The following is a 23722-nucleotide window of genomic DNA, read 5'->3' on the forward strand; positions in this document are numbered from 1 at the left end:
AGTGCCTTAGACCACTGCAGGTTTCAGTTTTACTAGGATGTGGCGGATGGGTGTAAGCATCTGCCTCTGGTGCTAAAAGTTGCATGTTCAAATCCAGCGATAGAAAGTAGTTTTTTCGAGTTTTGGTTTAAGCCTATCCTAAACCTTAACCATTCTGATTTAAAACCTAACCTTAAGATATAGGTGTTAATGACTAAATCTAACCCTAACCTTAAAAATGTGGAGTTAATGCCTAAACTTAACCTTAAACACTTCGAAATTTGACGTTTGAGAAACATGGATGTGAGAGCTTGTTGTTTAGTCCAGGACTACATTTAATCTGGGTCCAGGAAACTGGCCCACTGTGCGCTACAAGAACAGAACACTTTTGGAGCCAAGCATAATATGAATGTCACTCTCAGTGCCTTCTCTTTTAACACCAATTTAGTAGCAATACATTCCTTTGGGAGTGATGATTAATGGACAGTCTATGCCAAAGGCAAGTTAAAAAATGATGGGATAGAAAAAAGCTAAACCATAGATGAAAAGGAGTTCACAGCAGGGTTTAGTCATTCTTATTTGTACACCACAATCTACTCCTCGATGCACCTCTATAGAACTCAAATTTTGCCAGTTGGGAAGTGTCACTCAGGTGTCAACATCACAACAAAAAGCTTGTAAGAGAGCCTAACAAGCCTAGAGTTTAGTATCAGAATGAGGATGTTCCACCCTGCAGCTAGGGAACTTCTGGAGTTCACTTGTGATAATGTGGAAGAGGTACTGTATGTCAAGACAAGCACACATCTTACATTTACATTCTAGCAGCACTTTAGAGTTGTCACCTCTCTGCATGGATACCTACCATTCACATTTCAAATTAACGTCTGATGGAAATTACACAATGAATACAAACAAAAACATGCCACAAAGTAGCAGCATAAATACTATATGTCTCTAAACGATGTTTAAACGACATCTAAACTAAATGATATGTCTAAACAATGTATCTAAATTCTATTTTTAAATGATATGTCTCATTGAGATGTCTAAACTAACCAATGTTTATAAATTGTGTCTAAATGATGTCTTAATGAGATGTCTAAACTAAACAATATGTTGAAACAAAGTTTTAACTTTTTTATTTATTTATTTTATTTGACCTTTATTTATACAGGGTTTTTCTCATTGAGATAATATCTCTTTTCCAAGAGAGACCTAGTCCAATAGCAGCAGGGGCAACAACATTCCAGACAAAACAACTTACATACACTAACACAACAATAAACAAAACTATACACATACAGTACAACAATTACATATTACATTAAAAACACAAACATCTTGACTAAAAAACAGCTGGCCTAAAAACAATTACACTCTTCTATGATATATACATCGATCAAGTGTTTAAACTCCAACAACGACACTAGATCATCACATTTTAAAATGTTCAGGAGGGAATTCCAGGACCACGGTGCTAAGTAACCAAAACTATTTTTACCATGACTTGTTCTAATTTTTGGTACTGTTAGAAGCAAATCAGAATGGGACCGTAATTGGTATTTACAGTGCCTTGCGAAAGTATTCGGCCCCCTTGAACTTTGCGACCTTTTGCCACATTTCAGGCTTCAAACAGAAAGATATAAAACTGTATTTTTTTGTGAAGAATCAACAACAAGTGGGACACAATCATGAGGTGGAACGACATTTATTGGATATTTCAAACTTTTTTAACAACCAAAAACTGAAAAATTGGGCGTGCAAAATTATTCAGCCCCTTTACTTTCAGTGCAGCAAACTCTCTCCAGAAGTTCAGTGAGGATCTCTGAATGATCCAATGTTGACCTAAATGACTAATGATGATAAATACAATCCACCTGTGTGTAATCAAGTCTCCGTATAAATGCACCTGCACTGTAATAGTCTCAGAGGTCCGTTAAAAGCGCAGAGAGCATCATGAAGAACAAGGAACACACCAGGCAGGTCCGAGATACTGTTGTGAAGAAGTTTAAAGCCGGATTTGGATACAAAAAGATTTCCCAAGCTTTAAACATCCCAAGGAGCACTGTGCAAGCAATAATATTGAAATGGAAGGAGTATCAGACCACTGCAAATCTACCAAGACCTGGCCGTCCCTCTAAACTTTCAGCTCATACAAGGAGAAGACTGATCAGAGATGCAGCCAAGAGGCCCATGATCACTCTGGATGAACTGCAGAGATCTACAGCTGAGGTGGGAGACTCTGTCCATAGGACAACAATCAGTCGTATATTGCACAAATCTGGCCTTTATGGAAGAGTGGCAAGAAGAAAGCCATTTCTTAAAGATATCCATAAAAAGTGTTGTTTAAAGTTTGCCACAAGCCACCTGGGAGACACACCAAACATGTGGAAGAAGGTGCTCTGGTCAGATGAAACCAAAATTGAACTTTTTGGCAACAATGCAAAACGTTATGTTTGGCGTAAAAGCAACACAGCTCATCACCCTGAACACACCATCCCCACTGTCAAACATGGTGGTGGCAGCATCATGGTTTGAGCCTGCTTTTCTTCAGCAGGGACAGGGAAGATGGTTAAAATTGATGGGAAGATGGATGGAGCCAAATACAGGACCATTCTGGAAGAAACCCTGATGGAGTCTGCAAAAGACCTGAGACTGGGACGGAGATTTGTCTTCCAACAAGACAATGATCCAAAACATAAAGCAAAATCTACAATGGAATGGTTAAAAAATAAACATATCCAGGTGTTAGAATGGCCAAGTCAAAGTCCAGACCTGAATCCAATCGAGAATCTGTGGAAAGAACTGAAAACTGCTGTTCACAAATGCTCTCCATCCAACCTCACTGAGCTCGAGCTGTTTTGCAAGGAGGAATGGAAAAAAATTTCAGTCTCTCGATGTGCAAAACTGATAGAGACATACCCCAAGCGACTTACAGCTGTAATCGCAGCAAAGGTGGCGCTACAAAGTATTAACTTAAGGGGGCTGAATAATTTTGCACGCCCAATTTTTCAGTTTTTGATTTGTTAAAAAAGTTTGAAATATCCAATAAATGTCGTTCCACTTCATGATTGTGTCCCACTTGTTGTTGATTCTTCACAAAAAAATACAGTTTTATATCTTTATGTTTGAAGCCTGAAATGTGGCAAAAGGTCGCAAAGTTCAAGGGGGCCGAATACTTTCGCAAGGCACTGTATTTACTGACGTGACTAAAAAAATAACAGAGATACAATGGCATTTTACCCAATATGGCCTTATAAATCAGTGTATACCAGTGTTTAAGCCTACGCAAGTTCAATGACGACCAGCCAACAGCACTGTAGAGATCACAATGATGTGTTAGATGTTTCTGATTTGTAATGAACCTGAGGGCTGCATGATACACTGAATCAAGTGCTCTCAGGGTAGTGGCTGAAGCCTGCATATACAGTGGGGCAAAAAAGTATTTAGTCAGCCACTAATTGTGCAAGTTCTCCCACTTAAAAAGATGAGAGAGGCCTGTAATTTATCATAGGTACACTTCAACTATGACAGACAAAATTAGATTTTTTTTCTCCAGAAAATCACATTGTAGGATTTTCAATGAATTTATTTGCAAATTATGGTGGAAAATAAGTATTTGGTCACCTACAAACAAGCAAGATTTCTGGCTCTCACAGACCTGTAACTTCTTCTTTAAGAGGCTCCTCTGTCCTCCACTCGTTACCTGTATTAATGGAACCTGTTTGAACTTGTTATCAGTATAAAAGACACCTGTCCACAACCTCAAACAGTCACACGCCAAACTCCACTATGGCCAAGACCAAAGAGATGTCAAAGGACACCAGAAATAAAATTGTAGACCTGCACCAGGCTGGGAAGACTGAATCTGCAATAGGTAAGCAGCTTGGTTTGAAGAAATCAACTGTGGGAGGAATTATTAGGAAATGGAAGACATACAAGACCACTGATAATCTCCCTCGATCTGGGGCTCCACGCAAGATCTCACCCCGTGGGGTCAAAATGATCACAAGAACAGTGAGCAAAAATCCCAGAACCACATGGGGGGACCTAGTGAATGACCTGCAGAGAGCTGGGACCAAAGTAACAAAGCCTACCATCAGTAACACACTACGCCGCCAGGGACTCAAATCCTGCAGTGCCAGAGGTGTCCCCCTGCTTAAGCCAGTACATGTCCAGGCCCGTCTGAAGTTTGCTAGAAAAAACTCAACTCGTCGTGTTTGGAGGACAAAGAATGCTGAGTTGCATCCAAAGAACACCATACCTACTGTGAAGCATGGGGGTGGAAACATCATGCTTTGGGGCTGTTTTTCTGCAAAGGGACCAGGACGACTGATCCGTGTAAAGGAAAGAATGAATGGGGCCATGTATCGTGAGATTTTGAGTGAAGACCTCCTTCCATCAGCAAGGGCTGTGAAGATGAAACGTGGCTGGGTCTTTCAGCATGATAATGATCCCAAACACACCGCCTGGGCAACGAAGGAGTTGCTTCGTAAGAAGCATTTCAAGGTCCTGGAGTGGCCTAGACAGTCTCCAGATCTCAACCCCATAGAAAATCTTTGGAGGGAGTTGAAAGTCCGTGTTGCCCAGCAACAGCCCCAAAACATCACTGCTCTAGAGGAGATCTGCATGGAGGAATGGGCCAGCAACAGTGTGTGAAAACCTTCTGAAGACTTACAGAAAACGTTTGACCTCTGTCATTGCCAACAAAGGGTATAAAACAAAGTATTGAGATAAACTTGTGATTTACCAAATACTTATTTTCCACCATAATTCGCAAATAAATTCATAAAAAATCCTACAATGTCATTTTCTGGATTTTTTTTTCTCATTTTGTCTGTCATAGTTGAAGTGTACCTAAGATGAAAATTACAGGCCTCTCTGATCTTTTTAAGTGAGAGAACTTACACAATTGGTGGCTGACTAAATACTTTTTTACCCCACTGTATATAACATCATTAAATTATAAAACCGACAGTAACGTACATCATACCAGCTCCTTCCTGGCCTCAAAAGAAAAACAAGCCTTATGCCGGTAATAAAATCCTATTTTCAGTTTGAGCTTCCTTATCAAGTTCTCTACATGCACAGTGAAGCTCATCTTATCATCAACCCACACACCCACATATTTGTATACTTTAACTTGCTCTATAGTATGTCAAGCCAATGTAGCAATGACATGATTTGCAACATGCCTGGCATTTGAAAATACCATGCATTTTGTTTTACCCGAATTTATAATCAGCTTTAAATCATACAGATTCTGTTGTATGATGTTAAATGCTCTTTGGGCATTTTCAAAAGCTAAAGATAAACTACTACTACTTGAATAAAGAACAGTATAATCTGCATGAAAATTAACATCTGCTGTTTCAATAAGATCCCCAATATTATTGATATACAAAATGAACAACACTTGGCCCAAAATAGAACCTTGCGGAACACCTGAGTACACCTCTATGGACTCAGATTTACAACCATCCGCCATTACACATTGTGTACGATTTGATAGGTAATTTATAAACCAATCTAGAGCATGACCAGTAAACTAAACAATACATTTCTCCTTTCTGTTCATCCACAGGCTTTGTTTGGGATGTGTGGTGCCTGGTTGGTCTGCTTTTTGCTAACCATCTTTGAAGCCCTTCCCTCTCAGCCGGACCAGTATGGCTACACAGCCAGGACTGACGTGAACCTGGATGCCATCACCAGCGCACCATGGTTCCACGTCCCATATCCGGGTGAGATGGAGCAATATCATTTATTATTTTATTTTGTATTTGTATTCTTTCTTTATTCAGGGAAAACCCATTGAGACCAGGGTTTCATTCCCAATACTGCCCTAATCCCAGTAACACAAAAAACAATACAAAGTAAAAAACAAAACAGCAGAAAAGCACTATTACCATTGAGTAGGCTTGGGTTTTTCTAGGGCGTATGAACGGGGTGGTGGATAGTGGTAATCCATTGACTGAATATGGCTAGCGAATGGATAAACAAAGACATTGATCATGTGACACCATTCATTCCTATGTGAAGACGCAATAGCGCAAAAGCCAAATTATGTCGGTTAAGATGGAAATGTTGTTGCAGGCTAGTTTAGTGCTGCCCCCTCTCATTGAGTAACTCAAGTTGATGGCTGACCGGAGTACTGTAGGCTGCCATTAGCAACTATATTATCCTTATAACTTCTTCTGTGTGCGATTTTAAAATAATGATTTCAAGGACAGACATATGTTGTATTAGAATCAGTTATGGGTACCATGATTGCGGTAGCAGAGAAAATAGTCTTTGGCTTAGGTGACTGGAGTCTCTGACAATTTTATGGGCTTTCGTCTGACACAGCCTATTATATAGGTCCTGGATGGCAGGCAGCTTGGCCCCAGTGATGTACTGGGCCGTATGCATTACCCTCTGTAGTGCCTTATGGTCAGATGCAGAGCAGTTGCCATACAAGGCGGTGATGTAACCGGTCAGAATGCTCTCGATGGTGCAGCTGTATTTATAGGAATACATGCCAAATCTTTTCAGTCTCCTGAGGGGGAAAAGGTTTTGTCGTGCCCTCTTCACGACTGTCTTGGTGTGTTTGGACCATGGTAGATCGTAGGTAATGTGGACACCAAGATGCTTGAAACTCTCGACCCAATCCACTACATCCCCGTTGATGTTAACTTCTTGAGAGTAGGGTGCAGCATTCAGAATTCTGGATGAAAAGCATGCCCAAATTAAACTGCCTGCTACTCTGGCCCAGAAGATATTATATGCATATAACTGGTAGATTTGGATAGAAAACACGCTAAAGTTTCCAGAACTGTTAAAATAGTGTCTGTGAGTATAACAGAACTGATTTGGCAGGCAAAAACCTGAGAAAAATCCATTCAGGAAGTAGTTTTTTTGTTGGTTTTGTAGTTTTCTATTCAATGCCATTACAGTATCCATTGACTTGGGACTTAAATTGCAGTTCCTATGCCTTCCACTAGATGTCAACAGTCTTTAGAAATTGTACTCACTGTGTGACCGCAGGACGCGGTCCATGAGTCACTGAAAGGTCACTGGTGCCCTGTGGAGCCCGAAAGGCAGAACCCGGTAGTGGTATAGCCCCCCCCTCTTCAGGGAGGCCGCTGCCAGTGGCTGCCAGTGGCACCTGCCAGTACCCCTTCGTCAGGTCCAAGGTGCTGACGTATCTCGCCATCCCCAAGCGGTCGATCAGGTCGTCCACCCGGGGCATGGGTTAGGCATTGAAATAACTGACCTTGTTCAGGCCCCGGAAGTCATTACGGAAGCAGACGGTTCCGTCCGAAACCAGCACTATGGGCCTATACAACTCACGGTGTGACTCCTCCAGTACCCCCATTTCTAGCATTGTCGCCACTTCCCGCTGGACCGTCACCCTGGTATCTGGTATGGCCGTTTACGTACTTTTTCTCCTGGATGGGTGTGGATATGATGTTCCACGAGATCCTTGCGCCCCGGCACCTCGGAGAACAAGGCCGTATTACCCTGGACCAACTCTCTGAGTTCTTGTCGTTGGGTCGGGCTGAGGTCTTCCCCCATTGCAACTTTGACTGAGGGTGGGCCCTGCTGTGGCCAGGTCCACGTTATGCACAGCGCCTCGCATGCATGCCCTTTCTTCAGTAAATTCACCTGGTAAAGCCGACTACCAACTCAATGATATCGAAGGGCCCATGCCACGTAGCCAGGAATTTATTCTCCATTGTAGGGATCAGCACCAAGACCTTCTCACCTGGTTGGAACTCTTGTGGTTAGGCCCCACATTTGTAGACACGTTCCTGGGCACGTTGCACCTGGGCCATGTGCGCTCTCACCACTGGCCAAATCGCCATCATCCTCTCCCTCATCTCCTCCACATGTTCTACTATGCTACGAAGGGGGTTTGGCTTCCCAGACCTCCGTGGCCAGGTCCAGCAGCCCGCGGGGCCGACGGCCATACAGGAGCTCAAAGGGGGAGAACCCCCTGGATGCTTGGGGTACCTAGCATACTGAAAACATCAGGTGGGGCAGCAGCTGGTCCTTGTTCCTCCCATCTCTCTCTCTCTCTCTCTCTCTCCCTTCTTTAGCATCTGTTTTAGGGTCTTGTTGAAACGTTCCACCAGCCCATCCGTTTGTGGATGGTACACACTGGTCCTCACTGTTTTATTTGTAACAGATTGCAGAAATTTTTCATCACCCGAGACATGAACGTGGTGCCCTGGTCCTTCAGGATTTACCACAGAATACCCACCTGGCTAAATAAATGGAAGCGCTCCCGTGCGATACCTTTTGCTGCCGTCGTACGTAGCGGGATTGCCTCAGGATACCGGGTGACCTAATCCACGATGACCGGGATGTATTGGTGTGCCAACGGAACCACCAACGGACCCACCAGATCCATTGCCACCCGCTCGAATGGCACTCCTTTAATGGGCAAGGGAACCAAATGGTTTCAATAATGCACCCTAGGAGCTGTGATCTGGCACTCCGGGCAACTACGGCAGGAGTCCTCCATGGCGCGCTTGACTCCGGGCCAGTGGAACCAGTTCCTGATCCGCTCCCTGGTTTTCTCTATCCCCAGGTGTGCCCCAAGCAGGTGGGTGTGGGCAAGATGCAACACAGTCCTAACATACTGGCTGGGTATGAGTAACAAGTATTTTGTCTCCCTACTATGCTTTACTACCTGATACAATAAATGATGCTTGATTGTGAAGTGGGGGTAGTGCCAATCATTTACCCCAGGTAACAGTACGCCATCCACCGCAATCACCTGGCCCCTAGTGCTCTGGAGATTGTGGTCTTCTAACTGGGCCGTCCCGAACTGACCCGTGAGGATTCCAGTGTTGGGAAGTCCGTCTAGGGCCTCCACCCCCATAAAGGGGAGCCTGAGGTCTTCCTCGCATGGTGGCTCGCTTGCCGGAGCGGGGTCGTCTCCCTCCTCCGGTCTGACTCGGGCCCAGTGGAAACCTCTCATGGCGGGGGCTGGGTTGCACAGGCCACTGTCCTTTTTTCTTTTCTTCCCACCTCCCGTGCTCGCCTCCCCAGGTCCCTCCTCCACAGGGCCTAGAAGAGAGGGCAGTCTCGACCGAAGATAATGGACACGGGTAGGTTAGAGACAGCTCCCACGCGCATCTGGCACTCCCCCCTTGGGGTGGTTATCCTCACTGGCACCGTTGGGTACCTCTTTGTGTCCCCGTGTACACAGGACATCGTCACCTCCTCATCCCCCGGTTCTTCCTTCCCCTCTCATGTGAGCCACTGCGGGTGGGCCAGGATCACCATTCTGCCGGAGTCCAGCAGAGCTCTGGTGTCGATGCCATCGATTCGTACAGGAAACATTGGAGGGGCCGTCTCGGTGTGCGCCCAACAGGAGGTGACGTAACTCGCCATCCGAGTTACCCCAGAGCTGGGGGATGCGGAGGGCATGGCCTCCTCCCGGCCGGTACAGCTCCACACACTCATAGCCCGGCTCACCGCACTCATAGCAACGTCTCTGATCTGGGTCCAGCAGCTGCCGACGTCATCTGTTTGGGTCACCCTCCCACTTCACAGCCTCGGCTGGTTCTGTCCGGGCCCCCTTCAGCCCCTCACCTCTCTCTGTGTTGTTTGTCCGCCTCTCCGCGTCTCCTCTCTCTGCTCGGGCCCCTCTCAGCAGGTCCTGGGTGTTCTGATGAATTTCCACAGTGGTCAGCAATTCCTCCAGGCTCTGGGGATTCTGCATGCTCACCGTCTTTTTGCATCTCGTATGGCAGGGCCCGAAGGTATTTATCCAGGTGGAGCTTGTCGAGCATCGGGAGGGACGGTACTTCCGTCAGTAGGCAGCCCTTGGTCAGGCACACAAGGTCGCTCATCTGAGCATGGGGGGAAAGGGTGGGGTCAAAGGCCCAGTCATGGACCAGTTGTACACGGCGTGCGAGATTGAACCCATAACGGCTCAGTATCTCCCATTTGAGTCCCTCATAATTCGTGTCCTGGTCAGTATTCAAATCAAAGTAGGCCTTCTCGGCCTTCCCAGAGAGCTAGGGTGCCAACAGACTGATCCACTTGGGCTGGGGCCATCCTTCCCTCTGGGCCGTCCTCTCGAAGGTGCACAAATATGACTCCACATCATTTTCCTCCCTTAACGGAACCAGGAACTGATTTGGGCCAAAATCCTGAGCCCTCACAACCTTCATCTGTGCTACCTCCGCAACCAGTCTGCGGTTTTGTTGGTGCTGCTCCTCCAGTGCTTGCTCCTGGAGAGCCTGTTGCTTCTGCTGGCAGAGGATGAACTGAGCCACCAGCTCCTCCATGGTAATCTCCGTACACTCAACCCCAGATGCCCGCATTCTCCACCAAATGTGGTAAACCGTGGGGTGTTTGGTTGAGCTTGCAGAGATTGACACAGAGACAGCGAGGTTTTAGTCTGCAAAACAACTTTACTAAGACAGAAAATAAACATAACAAAGAAAATCACTTTTCCACGGCTGGTTGGCACTTTCTTCTAATTACCTCCACTTAGAGTTGTCTGTATTGGGGTGCCCAGCTCCCGTATTCCCAGCAGAGAGAGTCAACGTCGCCTCACGTACCTCCCCTCTATTACCATCCCCTGGGTAGACCTCCTTTTGTGTGTGTATATATATCCCAAACCTTCAAGGCCTAATTTTAATCTCAATATAAAATTAAGTATTTTAACTGTGACTTTTAAATTAAATTGGTCAAAAAGAAGCAAAAATACCTTCTTAGCAAGAGCAATTTCTCAAGCAAGAATTTCTGTTGGCAGAGAACTTTGGAACACTTTCTTATTGTTCTATTAAGCATTTTATTGGTAATGTATCCAGGCAGGCCAAAACTCTATCCCACCAAAACAGAAATGTTTTCAATCAGCTCTTACACTAAAAGGGCATTATAATAATTTTCACAATTTCACAGTATTATTCCAACCTTATAGTGTGTAAAACATGAGAAATCATGTTTTTGACTGCACGGGGCCTTTAACCCTTCTTTAACCAATCGAGATGAATGCCTAATCTTAAAGTTTTAACCCTATCCTAAACCTTAAAATGTTTAAATTTCACGATTGGAGCAACTTCAAAATTTGACGTTTGGAGAAACAGAACGATGCTGAGCAGAGGGAGCAATTCAGGGTGTCAAAAACACTTTGAAATTTGACTTCTGGAGAGGAAAAATTCCGCTGTGACACTGTGAGAGATTGTTGCATAAAATAGGGTAGGTAATTGAGGCTTGTCTGTCAGTTCACCTACTGAAGTTAGCCTCTTTCATCTAGGTATGTGTCCCAAATGTTACCCTTTACCTTACATACTGCAATAATTTTGACAAGGGCCCTTAGTGGTCAAAAGTAGGGCACCATGTAGGGAATAGGGTGCCATTTTGGACGCAAACCTAGAACCTGCCAAACAAGATAACCTAGCTCATTAAACTGGCATTCCTGCAACTGCAAGTGCTACAAATGCTATGAAAGTATCGGATGGAACAAAAATAAACTATTTGTCGCCTACCACAACCTTTTTGAATAGAACATGACTTCCAACTAATTATTGGTTTTCAACATTTGGCAGTTGTTTACACAGTTTAATTAGCATGCAGTATATGTTTATGTGTCCCAGCCTCAAATCATTTGTGAGCAAACCACACAAAGAGCAAGGAATTCATAGTTTATCTCTCCCAGTTCACCTCTTCTGTACTGTAGCATTTGTACCTGTCAAAGAATACATTACAATGTTGAAAGTCTGTAAAAAAAAACTGTAGACAACTGTAATCTTTCTGTCAGTGTCACCAAATAATTTTAATTAAAAGGATATGTACAGTATGTGCTTGAAAACATATATATTTTGTGTGTGCAGATGAATGTGTGTGTGATAATCTGTCTACTCTCTGTCCCTTTAGGCCAATGGGGCATGCCCACAGTGAGTGTGTCCTCGGTGTTGGGCATGATGGCTGGCGTCCTTGCCTCCACCATGGAGTCCATTGGGGACTACTATGCCTGTGCCCGTCTGTCTGGTGCCCCTCCTCCGCCCACCCACGCAATCAACCGGGGTATCGCTGTGGAGGGCATTGGCTGCATCCTGGCAGCGCTGTGGGGCAGCGGGAACGGCACCACATCCTATAGCCAGAACATTGCAGCACTGGGCATCACTAAAGTATGTCCTCCATAGACTATTTTGTGCCACGTTCAGTATAGGAATGTGATGATGACTTTATTGTAAAGCCGCCTATAGCAATTACATGAGGCTGATAAAACATGCAGGACTATCTAAGCTTTTTTATTTAAGGCTGCCAGCCTGTCAGCCTGCCACATATATCATGACTGATAGCCCCCATACCTTAATGATTAATGACTTGTAATGCTGTGCCCTCTTCGTTGTGCCCATCATGCCAGGTTGGCAGCAGACTGGTCCTTCAGACAGCTGGTCTCCTGATGATTATCCTAGGACTCGTTGGGAAGTTCGGGGCCGTTTTCATCACCATCCCAGACCCGGTCATCGGAGGCATGTTCCTCGTCATGTTTGGAATGATTGCAGCTGTGGGAATCTCCAACCTTCAGGTAAAAAACATGTAATAGAAAAAATGGGTCGACTGAAGTTCTGTTTAGATCAATACATCTGTGTATTGATAAAGTATCATCACGGATAAAATACACCTGCATAGATATATGTTTATGCTTAAAATATCATTATGTATCATACATCTCTACAAGACTTCTGTCCTTTGTCAGGCAGTGGCGTCCTGTAATTCTAAAAATGTTTTTGACGTAACTTGTGTGTTCATGATTATATGTTGTCTGTGGAGGGGGGTGACTTCCTTCTTTTCATTTATGAGTTCTTTCCCTTTTTCCATGGTGATGAATGACACAGGGATTTTACATGCGTGTTACCTCATTTTTATTCCCCAGTGAAACACAATAGAGTCCCATAAGCTTCTATAAGCTAAAACTTTAAAAAGTTTAATTGTAATGCACATTTGATTTTGTTTGATTTAATTTATAATAATATTTAGAGGCGCCAATAGTTTTGAAAACAAACTTATTTTAATTTTAATTATATTAGTATAAAATAATATAATTCCACCATTTTTTTAGCTTACAAATTATAGCTCAGTATTTATATGATTTATTTTATACGATGTTTTTTGCTCATCTTTATCAAGGGTGCCAATCATGTTGGATCTGACTGTATTATCAAACATCACAGAAGCGTCATGAAGAGGTTATAATAGATTGCATTTATATAGAGCTTTTCTACCAACTCAGGTACTCAAAGTGCTTTGCATAGTAAGGAGGAAACTCACCTCATGGCAACCATGAGGAGAGGTAAGCCTCAACCCTCAGCAGGAGAGGTAAGCAGTGACATATGCCAATTAGGAATGAGGATTAGGTGGCCATGATGGAATGGGGCCAGGTAAGGAATTTTGCCAGGACTCTTATGTTAAGTGCCATGGGATCTTAGTGACCACAGAGAGTCAGGACACCCGTGTAATATCCCATCCGAAAGATGGCACCCTACACAGGGCAATGTCCCTTTCACTGCCCTGGGATCTCCTTAAATCAGAGGGAAGAGTGCCACCTACTGGCCCTCCAATACCACTTCCAACAGCATCTGGTTTCCCATTCAGGACCAACCCTGCTTAGCTTCAGAGGCAAGCCAGCAGCGGTATGCAGGGTGGTATGCTGCTGGCAAGGGAGTTTAGGGAGGGCAGCCTCACACACAGAAACATTTTCTAACCATTATTCTAATCAGCTCATCCACAAAGCACTGATAAAGCATTAGCACCTGAACAGGGGTCTGGGGCTGCTGTGCGCTTGCTGTCAAGCTGCGTGGCTGCTATAAGGCAAACGGGAGCAGTGGTTCCTCAAAAAATGCTGTGCTGTCTGTGACCCAAAGCTTATGGACTTGTATTGAGTCTTTCCAAGAAAACATCAATTATATTTTTATGATCCAGGATCCAGTTGTAAGCTGTTATGACCTGATGAGTTTGAACAGGGGTCTCCTGTGGACCACAAATCAAATCAAATTGTATTGGTCGTATACACATATTTAGCTAAATGCTTGTGTTCCTATCTCCAACAGTGCAGTAATATCTAACAATACACAACAATACACACAAATCTAAACAGCAAATGAATGGAATTAAGAAATATAGAAATATTAGGACGGCAATGTCAGAGTCCGGAGTATAAATAGACTATATATACAAAAGTATGTGGACACCTCTTCAAATTAGTTGATTCGGCTATTTCAGCCACATCCATTGCTGACAGGTGTATAAAACCGAGAACACAGCCATGCAATCTCCAAAGACAAACATTGGCAGTAGAATGGCCTTTCTGAAGATCTCAGTGACTTTCAACGTGGTATTGCCATATGACACCTTTCCAACAAGTCAACTGTAAGTGCTGTTACTGTGAAGTGTAAAGTCTAGGAGCAACAACTGCTCAGTCGCGAAGTGGTAGGCCACACAAGCTCACAGAATGGGACCACCGAGAGCTGAAGCACGTTGCACATATAAATCATCTGTCCTTGGTTGCAACATTCACTACTGAGTTCCAAACTGCCTGTGGAAGCAACGTCAGCAAGTAACTGTTTGTTGGGAGCTGCGTGAAATGGGTTTCTATGGTGGAGCAGCCGCACACAAGCCTAAGATCACCATGCGCAATGCCAAGCGTCGGCTGGAGTGGTGTAAAGCTTGCCAAGCATTGGACTCTGGAGCAGTGGAAATGCATTCTCTGGAGTGATGAATCACGCTTCACCATCTGGCAGCCTGACGGATGAATCTGGGTTTAGAGGATGCCAGTAGAATGCTATCTTACAACTGTGAGTTTGGGGAAGGCCATTTCCTGTTTCAGTATGACACTGCCCCCATACACAAAGTGAGGTTCATACAGAAATGGTTTGTCGAGATTGGTGTGGAAGAACATGACTGGCCTACACAGAGCCCTGACCTTAACCCCATCAAACACCTTTGTGATGAATTGGAATGCAGACTGCAAGCCAGGACTAATCGCCCAACATCAGTGCCAGACCTCACTGAGGCTCTAGTGGCTGAATGGAAGCAAGTCCCCGCAGTAATGTTCCAACATCTAGTGGAAGGCCTTCCCAGAAGTGTGGAGGCTATTATAGCAGCAAAGTGGGGATTTTGGAATGAGATGTTTGACGATGTTTGACGAGCCGGTGTCAACATACTTTTAGTCATATAGTGTAGTGTCTTTTTGTCCCACCTTTAATGCACCTGTTCTGACCTCGCCTTCTAGATGGTAGCGGGATGAACAGGCCGTTGCTCGGGTGGCTGAGGTCTTTGATGATCTTCCCTTAACACCGAGTGCTGTAGATGTCCTGTTATTCTTTGGGCAGATCGCACTACCCACTGGAGAACCCTGTGATTGTGGATGGTGCAGTTGTCATAAAAGGCGGGGATACAGCCCGACAGGATGCTCTCAGCGGTGCATCTGTAAAAGATTGTGAGGGTCTTAGGGGCCAAGACAAATGTCTTCAGCCTCCTGAGGTTGAAGAGCCGGACTAAGGACTAAGATTCAAACAGACCACCATAGTCCCTGTGCTCAATAAAGTGAATGTGACCTGCCTAAAAGATTACCGCCCCGTAGCACTCACGTCGGTAGCCATGAAGTGCTTTGAAAGGCTGGTCATGTCTCACATCAACAACATCATGCTGGAAACACTAGACCCACTGACATTTTGCATACCACCCCAACAGATCCACAGATGACGCATTCTCAATCACACTCCACACTAGCCTTCCACACCTCGGCAAAAGGAACACCTATGTGAGAACTTTGTTGACTACAGCTCAGCGTTCAACACCATAGTGCCCACAAAGCTCATCACTAAACTAAGGAACATGGGACTAAACACCTCTCTCTGAAACTGGATCCTGGACTTCTTGACGGGCCGCCCCCAGATGGTAAGGGTAGGCTACAACACATCTGCCACGCTGATCCTCAACACTGTGGCCCCTCAGGAGTGCATGCTTAGTCCCCTCCTGTACTCCCTGTTTACCCACAACTGCATGGCCAAACACGACTCCAACACCATCATTAAGTTTGCTGATGAACAAAAGTGGTAGGCCAGATCACCAAACATGTATGAGACAGCCTATAGGGAGGAGGTCAGAGACCTGGCAGTGTTGTGCCCGGACAACAACCTCTCCCTCAATGTGAGCAAGACAAAGGAACTGATCGTGGACTACAGGAAAAGATGGGCTGAACAGGCCCCCATTAACATCAACGGGGCTATAGTGGAGCGGGTCGAGAGTTTCAAGTTCCTTGGTGTCCACATCACCAACAAACTAGCATGTTCCAAACACACCAAGACAGTTGTGAAGAGGGCAAGACAACACCTTTTCCCCATTGGGAGATTTGGCATGGGTCCCCAGATCCTCAAAAGTTATACAGCTGCACTGTCGAGAGCATCCTGACTGGTTGCATCACTGCCTCCCAAGTCATAGACTGTTCTCTCTGCTACCGCACAACAAGTGATACCGGAGAAGCTGACCTGCCACTAATTCAGTAGAGTGGTGAAATGATCAGGAAGCCAGGATAAGGCTGATGTAAAATCAGACAACTCTTGGTCAAGTCGTTATTGCTTAAGAGAATAGGATTTTTCTCAAGAACTTAACTTAGTTGAAGTAGATACAAATCTAATGGGTTCCTCTGCTCCCCACAGTACGTGGACCTGAACTCCTCCAGGAACTTACTCATCTTGGGCTTCTCAACCTTCAGTGGCCTGGTGCTCCCTACCTGGTTCCACTCAAACCCAGGCATCATTGACACAGGTGATTATGTCACATCAAATCAAATCAATCTTTATTTGTCACATGTGCCGACTACAACAAGTGTAGACCTTACCGTCAAATGCTTACTTACAAGCCCTTAATCAACAGTGCAGTTCAAGAAGAGTTAAGAAAATATTTACCAATAAATTAAAGTAAAAAATAAAAACAAGTAACACAATAACATAACAATAATGAGGCTATGTACAGGGGGTACAGAGTCAGTGTGCGGGGGTACAGGTTAGTTGAGGTAAATTGTACATGTAGGTAGGGGTGAAGTGACTATGCATAGATAATTAACAGAGAGTAGCAGCAGTGTACAAAACAAATGGGGGGGGGGGTGTCAATGTCATAGTCCGGTGGCCATTTGATTAATTGTTCAGCAGTCTTATGGCTTGGCGGTAGTAGCTGTTTTAAGGAGCCTTTTGGTCCTAGACTTGGCGCTCCGGTACCGCTTTGCTGTGCGGTAGCAGTTAAAAAAGTCTATGACTTGGGTGACTAGAGTCTCTGACAATTTTATGGGCTTTGCTCTGACACTGCCTGTTATATAGGTCCTGGATTGCAGGAAGCTTGACCCCAGTGATGTACTGGGCTCTACGCACTACTACCCTCTGTAGCACCTTATGGTCAGATGCCAGTGTTTAACGCTGAGCTGTAGTCAATGAACAGCATTCTCACATAGGTCTTCCTTTTGTCCTGTTGGGAATGGGCAGTGTGGAGTGCAATTGAGATTGCGTCATATGTGGATCTGCTGGGGCGGTATGCGAATTGGAGTGGGTCTAGGGTATCCAGGATGATGCTGTTGATGTGAGCTATGACCAGCCTTCCAAAGCACTTCATGGCTACAGGGCGGTTTATCATTTAGGCAGGTGGCCTTTGCTTCCTTGGGCACAGGGACTATGGTGTTCTGCTTGAAGCATGTAGGTATTACAGACTCAGTCAAACTCAGTCAGTTGAAGAAAAAAAAATCCATCTGGCCCCGCGGCTTTGTGAATGTTGACCTGTTCAAAGGTCTTGCTCTCATCACCTACAGAGAGCGTTATCACACAGTCATCCGGAACAGCTGGTGCTTTCATACATGCTTCAGTGTTTCTTGCCTCAAAGCGAGTATAAAAGGCATTTAGCTCATCTGGTAGGCTCGCGTCACTGGGCAGCTCGTGTGTGGGTTTCCCTTTGTAGTCCGTAATATTTTTCAAGCCCAGCCACAACCGACAAGCGTCAGAGCCGGTGTAGTGGGATTCAATCTTAATCCTGTATTGACACTTTGCTTGTTTGATGGTTTGTCTGAGGGCATAGAGAGATTTCCTATAGGCATCTGGATTAGTGTCCCGCTCCTTGAAAGCAGCAGCTCTTGCCTTTAGCTTGATGCTGCCTGTAATCCATGGCTTCTGTTTGAGATATGTACATACGGTCACTGTGGGGACAACATCGTTGATGCACTTATTGATGAAGCCGATGACTGAGATGATATACTCCTCAATGCCATTGGATGAATCCCAGAACGTATTCCAGACTGTGGTAGCAAAACTGTCCTGTAGCGTAGCATTCGCGTCATCTGACCACTACCGTATTGAGCAAGTCACTGGTACTTCCTGCTTTAGTTTTTGCTTGTGAGCAGGAATCGGGAGGACAGAATTATGGTCAGATTTATGGTCAGATAGAGTTGGTTGAGTGCGGTATCTCAGCATTGGCCTGTGGAGGTAAATAGATGGCTACGAATAATATAGATTAGAACTCTCTTGGTAGATAGTGTGGTCTACAGCTTAAGGTACTCTACAATACCTCAAGAATTCTTTAATATTAGACATTATGCACAAGCTGTTATTGACAGAAAGACCGAAAACCCCCACCTCTCGTCTTACCAGACGTAGCTTCTGCCAGGGGTGCATTGAAAATCCCTCCAGCTCTATATTATCCGTGTCGTTGTTCATAAGATATTACAGTTCTTAATGTCCCGTTTTTAGGATAATCGGAATTGTAGGTCATCAATTTTAATTTCTAATGATTGCATGTTAGCAAGTAGAATTGATAGCAGTGGGAGTTTACTCGCTTGCCTACGGATTCTCAAAAGGCAGCCCGATTGGTATCCTCTTTTCCTCCGTCTTTTCTTCACGCAAATGATGGGGATCTGGGCCTGTTCCCAGGAAAGCAGTATATCCTTCTCGTCGGATTCGTTAAAGGAAAAAGCTTCTTCCAGTTCGTGGTGAGTAATCCCAGTTCTGATGTCCGGGAATTATTATTGCTCATAAGAGACAGTAGCAGCAACATTATGTACAAAATAAGTTAAAAAATAAGTTACAAACATCACAAAAAAACGAACAAAATAGCACAATTCATTATGGGCATGTAAAACGTCAGCCATCCTCTTTGGCGCCATCTTATCACTGTAGTATATAGGATTAATATATGGGATAAGCTGACTGTATGCGATGACACACATACGCACCAGTCTTGTCTGGTTTCATCAGGTCAGGACTGCTTACCTTCAAATCCTCTTGGCCAACCTCAGTGTCACTGCGTGACAAAAATCTGGCAGATGACCCGGTTTAGGCTCCACCTGGACAGTCGGCTACGACGACCAGCCGGCTTACTAGTGCTACTTATTGACTTCACCTGTCCTCACCTCCCTCCCCCTTCACCATCCTGTTAGGATTCTTACAGCACAGCTGCTGCATTGGTTAAACATGGTGGTTATTATACAGGATCTTGTTACATGCACACAGTACACCCCTGGGAATTAAGCCGTGTGTCTGAACTATTGACTGATGCCTCACCACCTTCCCGGATTATTGTTTACTGTACAGGTCCGTTTTGATGTGGGTTTTTTCTCACTCATCTACACTCAATAACCCAAAATGTCAAAGAAAAAACATGGTTTACATTTTTTTCTTGTAGCAAATCTTTTCCAAGCTAAATAGAGAAGTATTCACACCGATGAGTCAATATATTAGAATCACCTTTGGCAACAATTACAGCTGTGAGTCTTTCTAGATTAGTCTCTAAGAGCTTTGCAAACCAGGATTGTACAATATTTACACATTATTCTTAAAATAATTCTTCAAGCTCTGTCAAGTTGGTTGTTGATCATTGCTAGACAGCGAAGTCTTGCCATAGGTTTTCTAGACGATTTAAGTAAAAACTCTAACTAGGTCCCTCAGGAACATTCAATGTCATGTTGCTAAGCAACTCCAGTGTATATTTGGACTTGTGTTTTAGGTTAATGTCTGGCTAAAGGTGAATTTGTCTCCTGGTGTCTGTTGGAAAGCAGACAATCAGGTTTTCCTCTAGGATTTTACCTATGCTTAGCTCTATTCTTTTTCTTTTTATCCTACAAAACTCTCTAGTCCTTGCCAATGACAAGCATACCTATAAGATGATGCAGCCACCACCATGCTTGAGAATATCAAGAGTGGTACTCAGGGATGTGTTGTGTTGGATTTGCCCCAAACACAATTATATGTATTCAGGACATAAAGTTAGTTTCTTTGCCACATGTTTTTCAGTTTTACTTTAGTGCCTTATTGCAAACAAGATGCATGTTTCGGAATATTTTATTCTGTACAGGCTTCCATCTTTTCATTCTGTCATTTGGGTTAGTATTATGGAGTAACCTCAATGTTGTTGATCCATCCTCAGTTTTCTCCTATCACAGCCATAAACTCTGTAAGTTTTAAAATCCCTGAGTGGTTTCCTTCCTCTCCGACAACTGAGTTAGGAAAGGCGCCTGTATCTTTGTAGTGACTGAGTGTGTTGATACACCATCCAACATGTAATTAATAACTTCACCATGCTCAAATGAATATTCCATGTTTTCTCTATTTATTTTTACCCATCTACCAATAGGTGCCCTTCTTTGCGAGGCATTGGAAAACCTCCCTGGTCTTCGTGGTTGAATCTGTATTTGAATTTCACTGCTCAACTGAGGGACCTTATAGATAGTTGTATGTGTGGGGTACAGAGATTAAGTAGTCATTCAAAAATCATGTTAATTAAGACAGTATTATTGCACACAGTCAGTCCATGCAACTTATGTGACTTGTTAAGCAAATCTTTACTCCTGTACTTATTTAGGCTTGCCATAAGAAAGGTGTTGAATACTTATGATTCAACACATTTCGGCTTTCATTGAATTATTTTGTAAACATTTCTGAAAACATAATTACACTTTTAAGTTATGGGGTATTGTGTGTAGTCCAGTGACACCACATCTCAATTTAATCAATTTGAAATTGAGGCTGTAAATTCAAGGGGTGTGAATACTTTCTGAAGGTACTGTACATGTTGTCCACATTAGACATTCTGCTAGATTGATTTCCATGTAAGGCACAAATGCCCCCAAAGCAATATCCTGGTTCTCTTGTTCCAAAATCATCTATTGAAACCAGTAAGGCGGAGAACCATGCAATGATAGGTGAAACAAAGCTGGTTTGTACTGTAGATAACCATATATTTGTATTCACAGGGGTAAAAGAACTGGACCAAGTTATAGTTGTTCTCTTCACTACGCATATGTTCATCGGTGGGTTCTTTGGATTTGTATTGGACAATACGATTCCAGGTGAGCCAATACAACAACAGTATATATGATTACATTCCACATGTGCAACGCTCATCCAGACACTGATTTCACAGTCATGTTATGGCCACAATTGGATTTACATGGATTCATGAGGAAGTTGCAATCATTTTAATTCTTACAGGCACTGAAAAAGAGAGGGGCATTAAAAGTTGGCGTAAGAAAGTGACAGAGGAAGGCAGCACGATGACAGAACGGTCCTGCTACGATATACCTTTTTGTACTAACTGTTTACAGAGGTTCAAGTTCTTCCAGTACCTGCCTTTCCTTCCATCTTACAAGTCTCCAGAACTTAGAACATAAGAATGTCTCCAGTCTTAACTGGACCCCAGGAAGACTAGCGGTGGCTAAGGTGCCAACTAATGAAGATCTGAAGAATAAAGAACAAAGAACTTGTGATTAGCACACTGTTAGCACCACTAGTATTCTCCACCACACTTTTAGACTGAGTCTGCCAGCAGCTGTGGCTTTACTGCCAATGGCATCATAACACAGGGAGGTGGGTACAGACTTGGAACTGTCACACACCTGGTTCTTCTCTCTTATTTGTCAAAATCCAATGCAATTACATTCCATTGCACTGGAAGCGAGGTGGAGAATTCGCAAATGCAAATAAATTACATATTTAAGTCAAGACTTTGGTCCTTTGTCAATTTCATTTTGTTATGTTGGTTGTCATATACCTCAAAGATGAATGTGCCTTATCAGCCAAATATTAGTTAAAAGAAGGCGTCCGCCAACTAAATGAATGAAGATTGTTGAAAAAAAAAGATACTCTCACAATATCCAAACTCGTTCACTACAAAGTATTAAGTGATGTGTTGGACAAGTATACTTAGTAATATGCTAGTGTGGATATTATATGTACTAGTCACCTTGACATTGCACATTATTTCTGCAATTGATCAACTTCGCTGATAAAGGGCTATTCTTCTAAATAGTGCTTCTCAACCCTGTACCTGGGGACCCTTAGCACTACACACCTGATTCAAATCATCAAAGCTTGATGAGGATGATGATGATGGATACCATTTGGATACCGTACCAGCTTGATGATGATCAACGTTTGATGATGATCCTGGATATTCCATCTGTCTTCAAACCACGTAAAGGGCTCAGACTTTGCCCTGACACTACACAGTTGATTCAAATATTAAACTCATTTTTATTTTTTATTTAATTTAACTTTGATATTAACAGGGATTCCCATTGGGACCAAGGTCTATATCACCCTGCTAATACAAATTCTAAAAAATACACATTTATTAAAGAAAAACAATCACATTCAGGTCCCCAATCAACATTTTTAACTCTCAACGAGGTACCATAACATTCAGTTGTGGGGAACTCAGTAGATTGTTCCATACATGGGGTGCAAAGAAACTAAAAGCAGTTGTACCTAACTCTGAGGAGACTGGAGGCCTTTCTAGATTTAGCCATCTCTGATACTGAGTATGGTAACTCGTATGTCTAATGGTTATAGACGGAGTTAAGGTATGGCAGGAGTTTTTGTAAGAGCTCTTTTAAATAAAAATAGGGCGATTTTTGTATTTTTATTTAACCTTTATTAACTAGGCAAGTCAGTTAAGAACAAATTCTTATTTACAATGATTTCCTACCCCGGCCAAACCCGGACAACGCTGGGCCAATTGTACGCCGCCCTATGGAACTCCCAATCACGGCTGGATGTGATACAGCCTGCCGATGAATCAACCTGCGTGACTTCAAAGAGGGCCAGCCTACTTTTTGGTAAAGAATGCAATGATGTGTACTGAATTTCTCGCCCGTAATAAAACAAAGTGTGCTATGGTAAACTGCATCTAATGGCTATAATGAAGCGGCATCTGCATTCATATAGATGATGTCACCATAGCCTAGAACCGGCTGGAATGTCGATTGAATGGCCTTCTTTCTACGGTTAAGTGAGTGGCGGACCTATTTATATAGAATAAGCCCATTTTTATTCTTAATTTCTTCACTAACTCATCAATATGCTTTCTAAAAGACAGCCCGTTGTCTATCCAGATGCCCAGATATTTGTAAGCAAGGACACAATCTCAGTGGGCACCATCCAAGATAATAGTTTGTCATTTTTTATGCGGTCGGGAAGACAACATATACTTCGTTTTTCCCGCGTTCAATACTAATTTAAGGTCAATAATAGTTTTTTCAAAATCACATAAGGCAGACTAGAGATCACATAGAGCCTTGTACAGCTCAGAGTTACATCCAGCATCCAGCTCAGAGTTACATCCAGCATCCAGCTCAGACTTACATCCAGCATCCAGCTCAGACTTACATCCAGCATCCAGCTCAGACTTACATCCAGCATCCAGCTCAGTTACATCCAGAGTTACATCCACTATCTGTCTCAGAGTAACATCCAGCATCTGT

The 23722-nt window shown here is 43.6% G+C and overlaps 1 protein-coding gene across 1 annotated transcript in view; it reads left to right on the forward strand.

Moving 5' to 3' along the window:
• si:dkey-106n21.1 (solute carrier family 23 member 2) overlaps positions 1-21952 on the forward strand; it is a 78145-nt gene extending 56193 nt beyond the window's left edge. The window contains exons 7-12 of the mRNA XM_024380353.1: positions 5564-5720; positions 11857-12110; positions 12350-12514; positions 16647-16755; positions 21215-21310; positions 21453-21952. Of these exons, the coding sequence (XP_024236121.1) occupies positions 5564-5720; positions 11857-12110; positions 12350-12514; positions 16647-16755; positions 21215-21310; positions 21453-21631 (960 nt within the window). The 3' untranslated portion in view covers positions 21632-21952. The remainder of the gene's footprint in view (positions 1-5563; positions 5721-11856; positions 12111-12349; positions 12515-16646; positions 16756-21214; positions 21311-21452) is intronic.
• The last annotated feature ends 1770 nt before the right edge of the window (positions 21953-23722 follow it).

Source organism: Oncorhynchus tshawytscha, linkage group LG19 (assembly GCF_018296145.1).
Source record: "Oncorhynchus tshawytscha isolate Ot180627B linkage group LG19, Otsh_v2.0, whole genome shotgun sequence".
Lineage (NCBI taxonomy): Eukaryota > Metazoa > Chordata > Actinopteri > Salmoniformes > Salmonidae > Oncorhynchus > Oncorhynchus tshawytscha.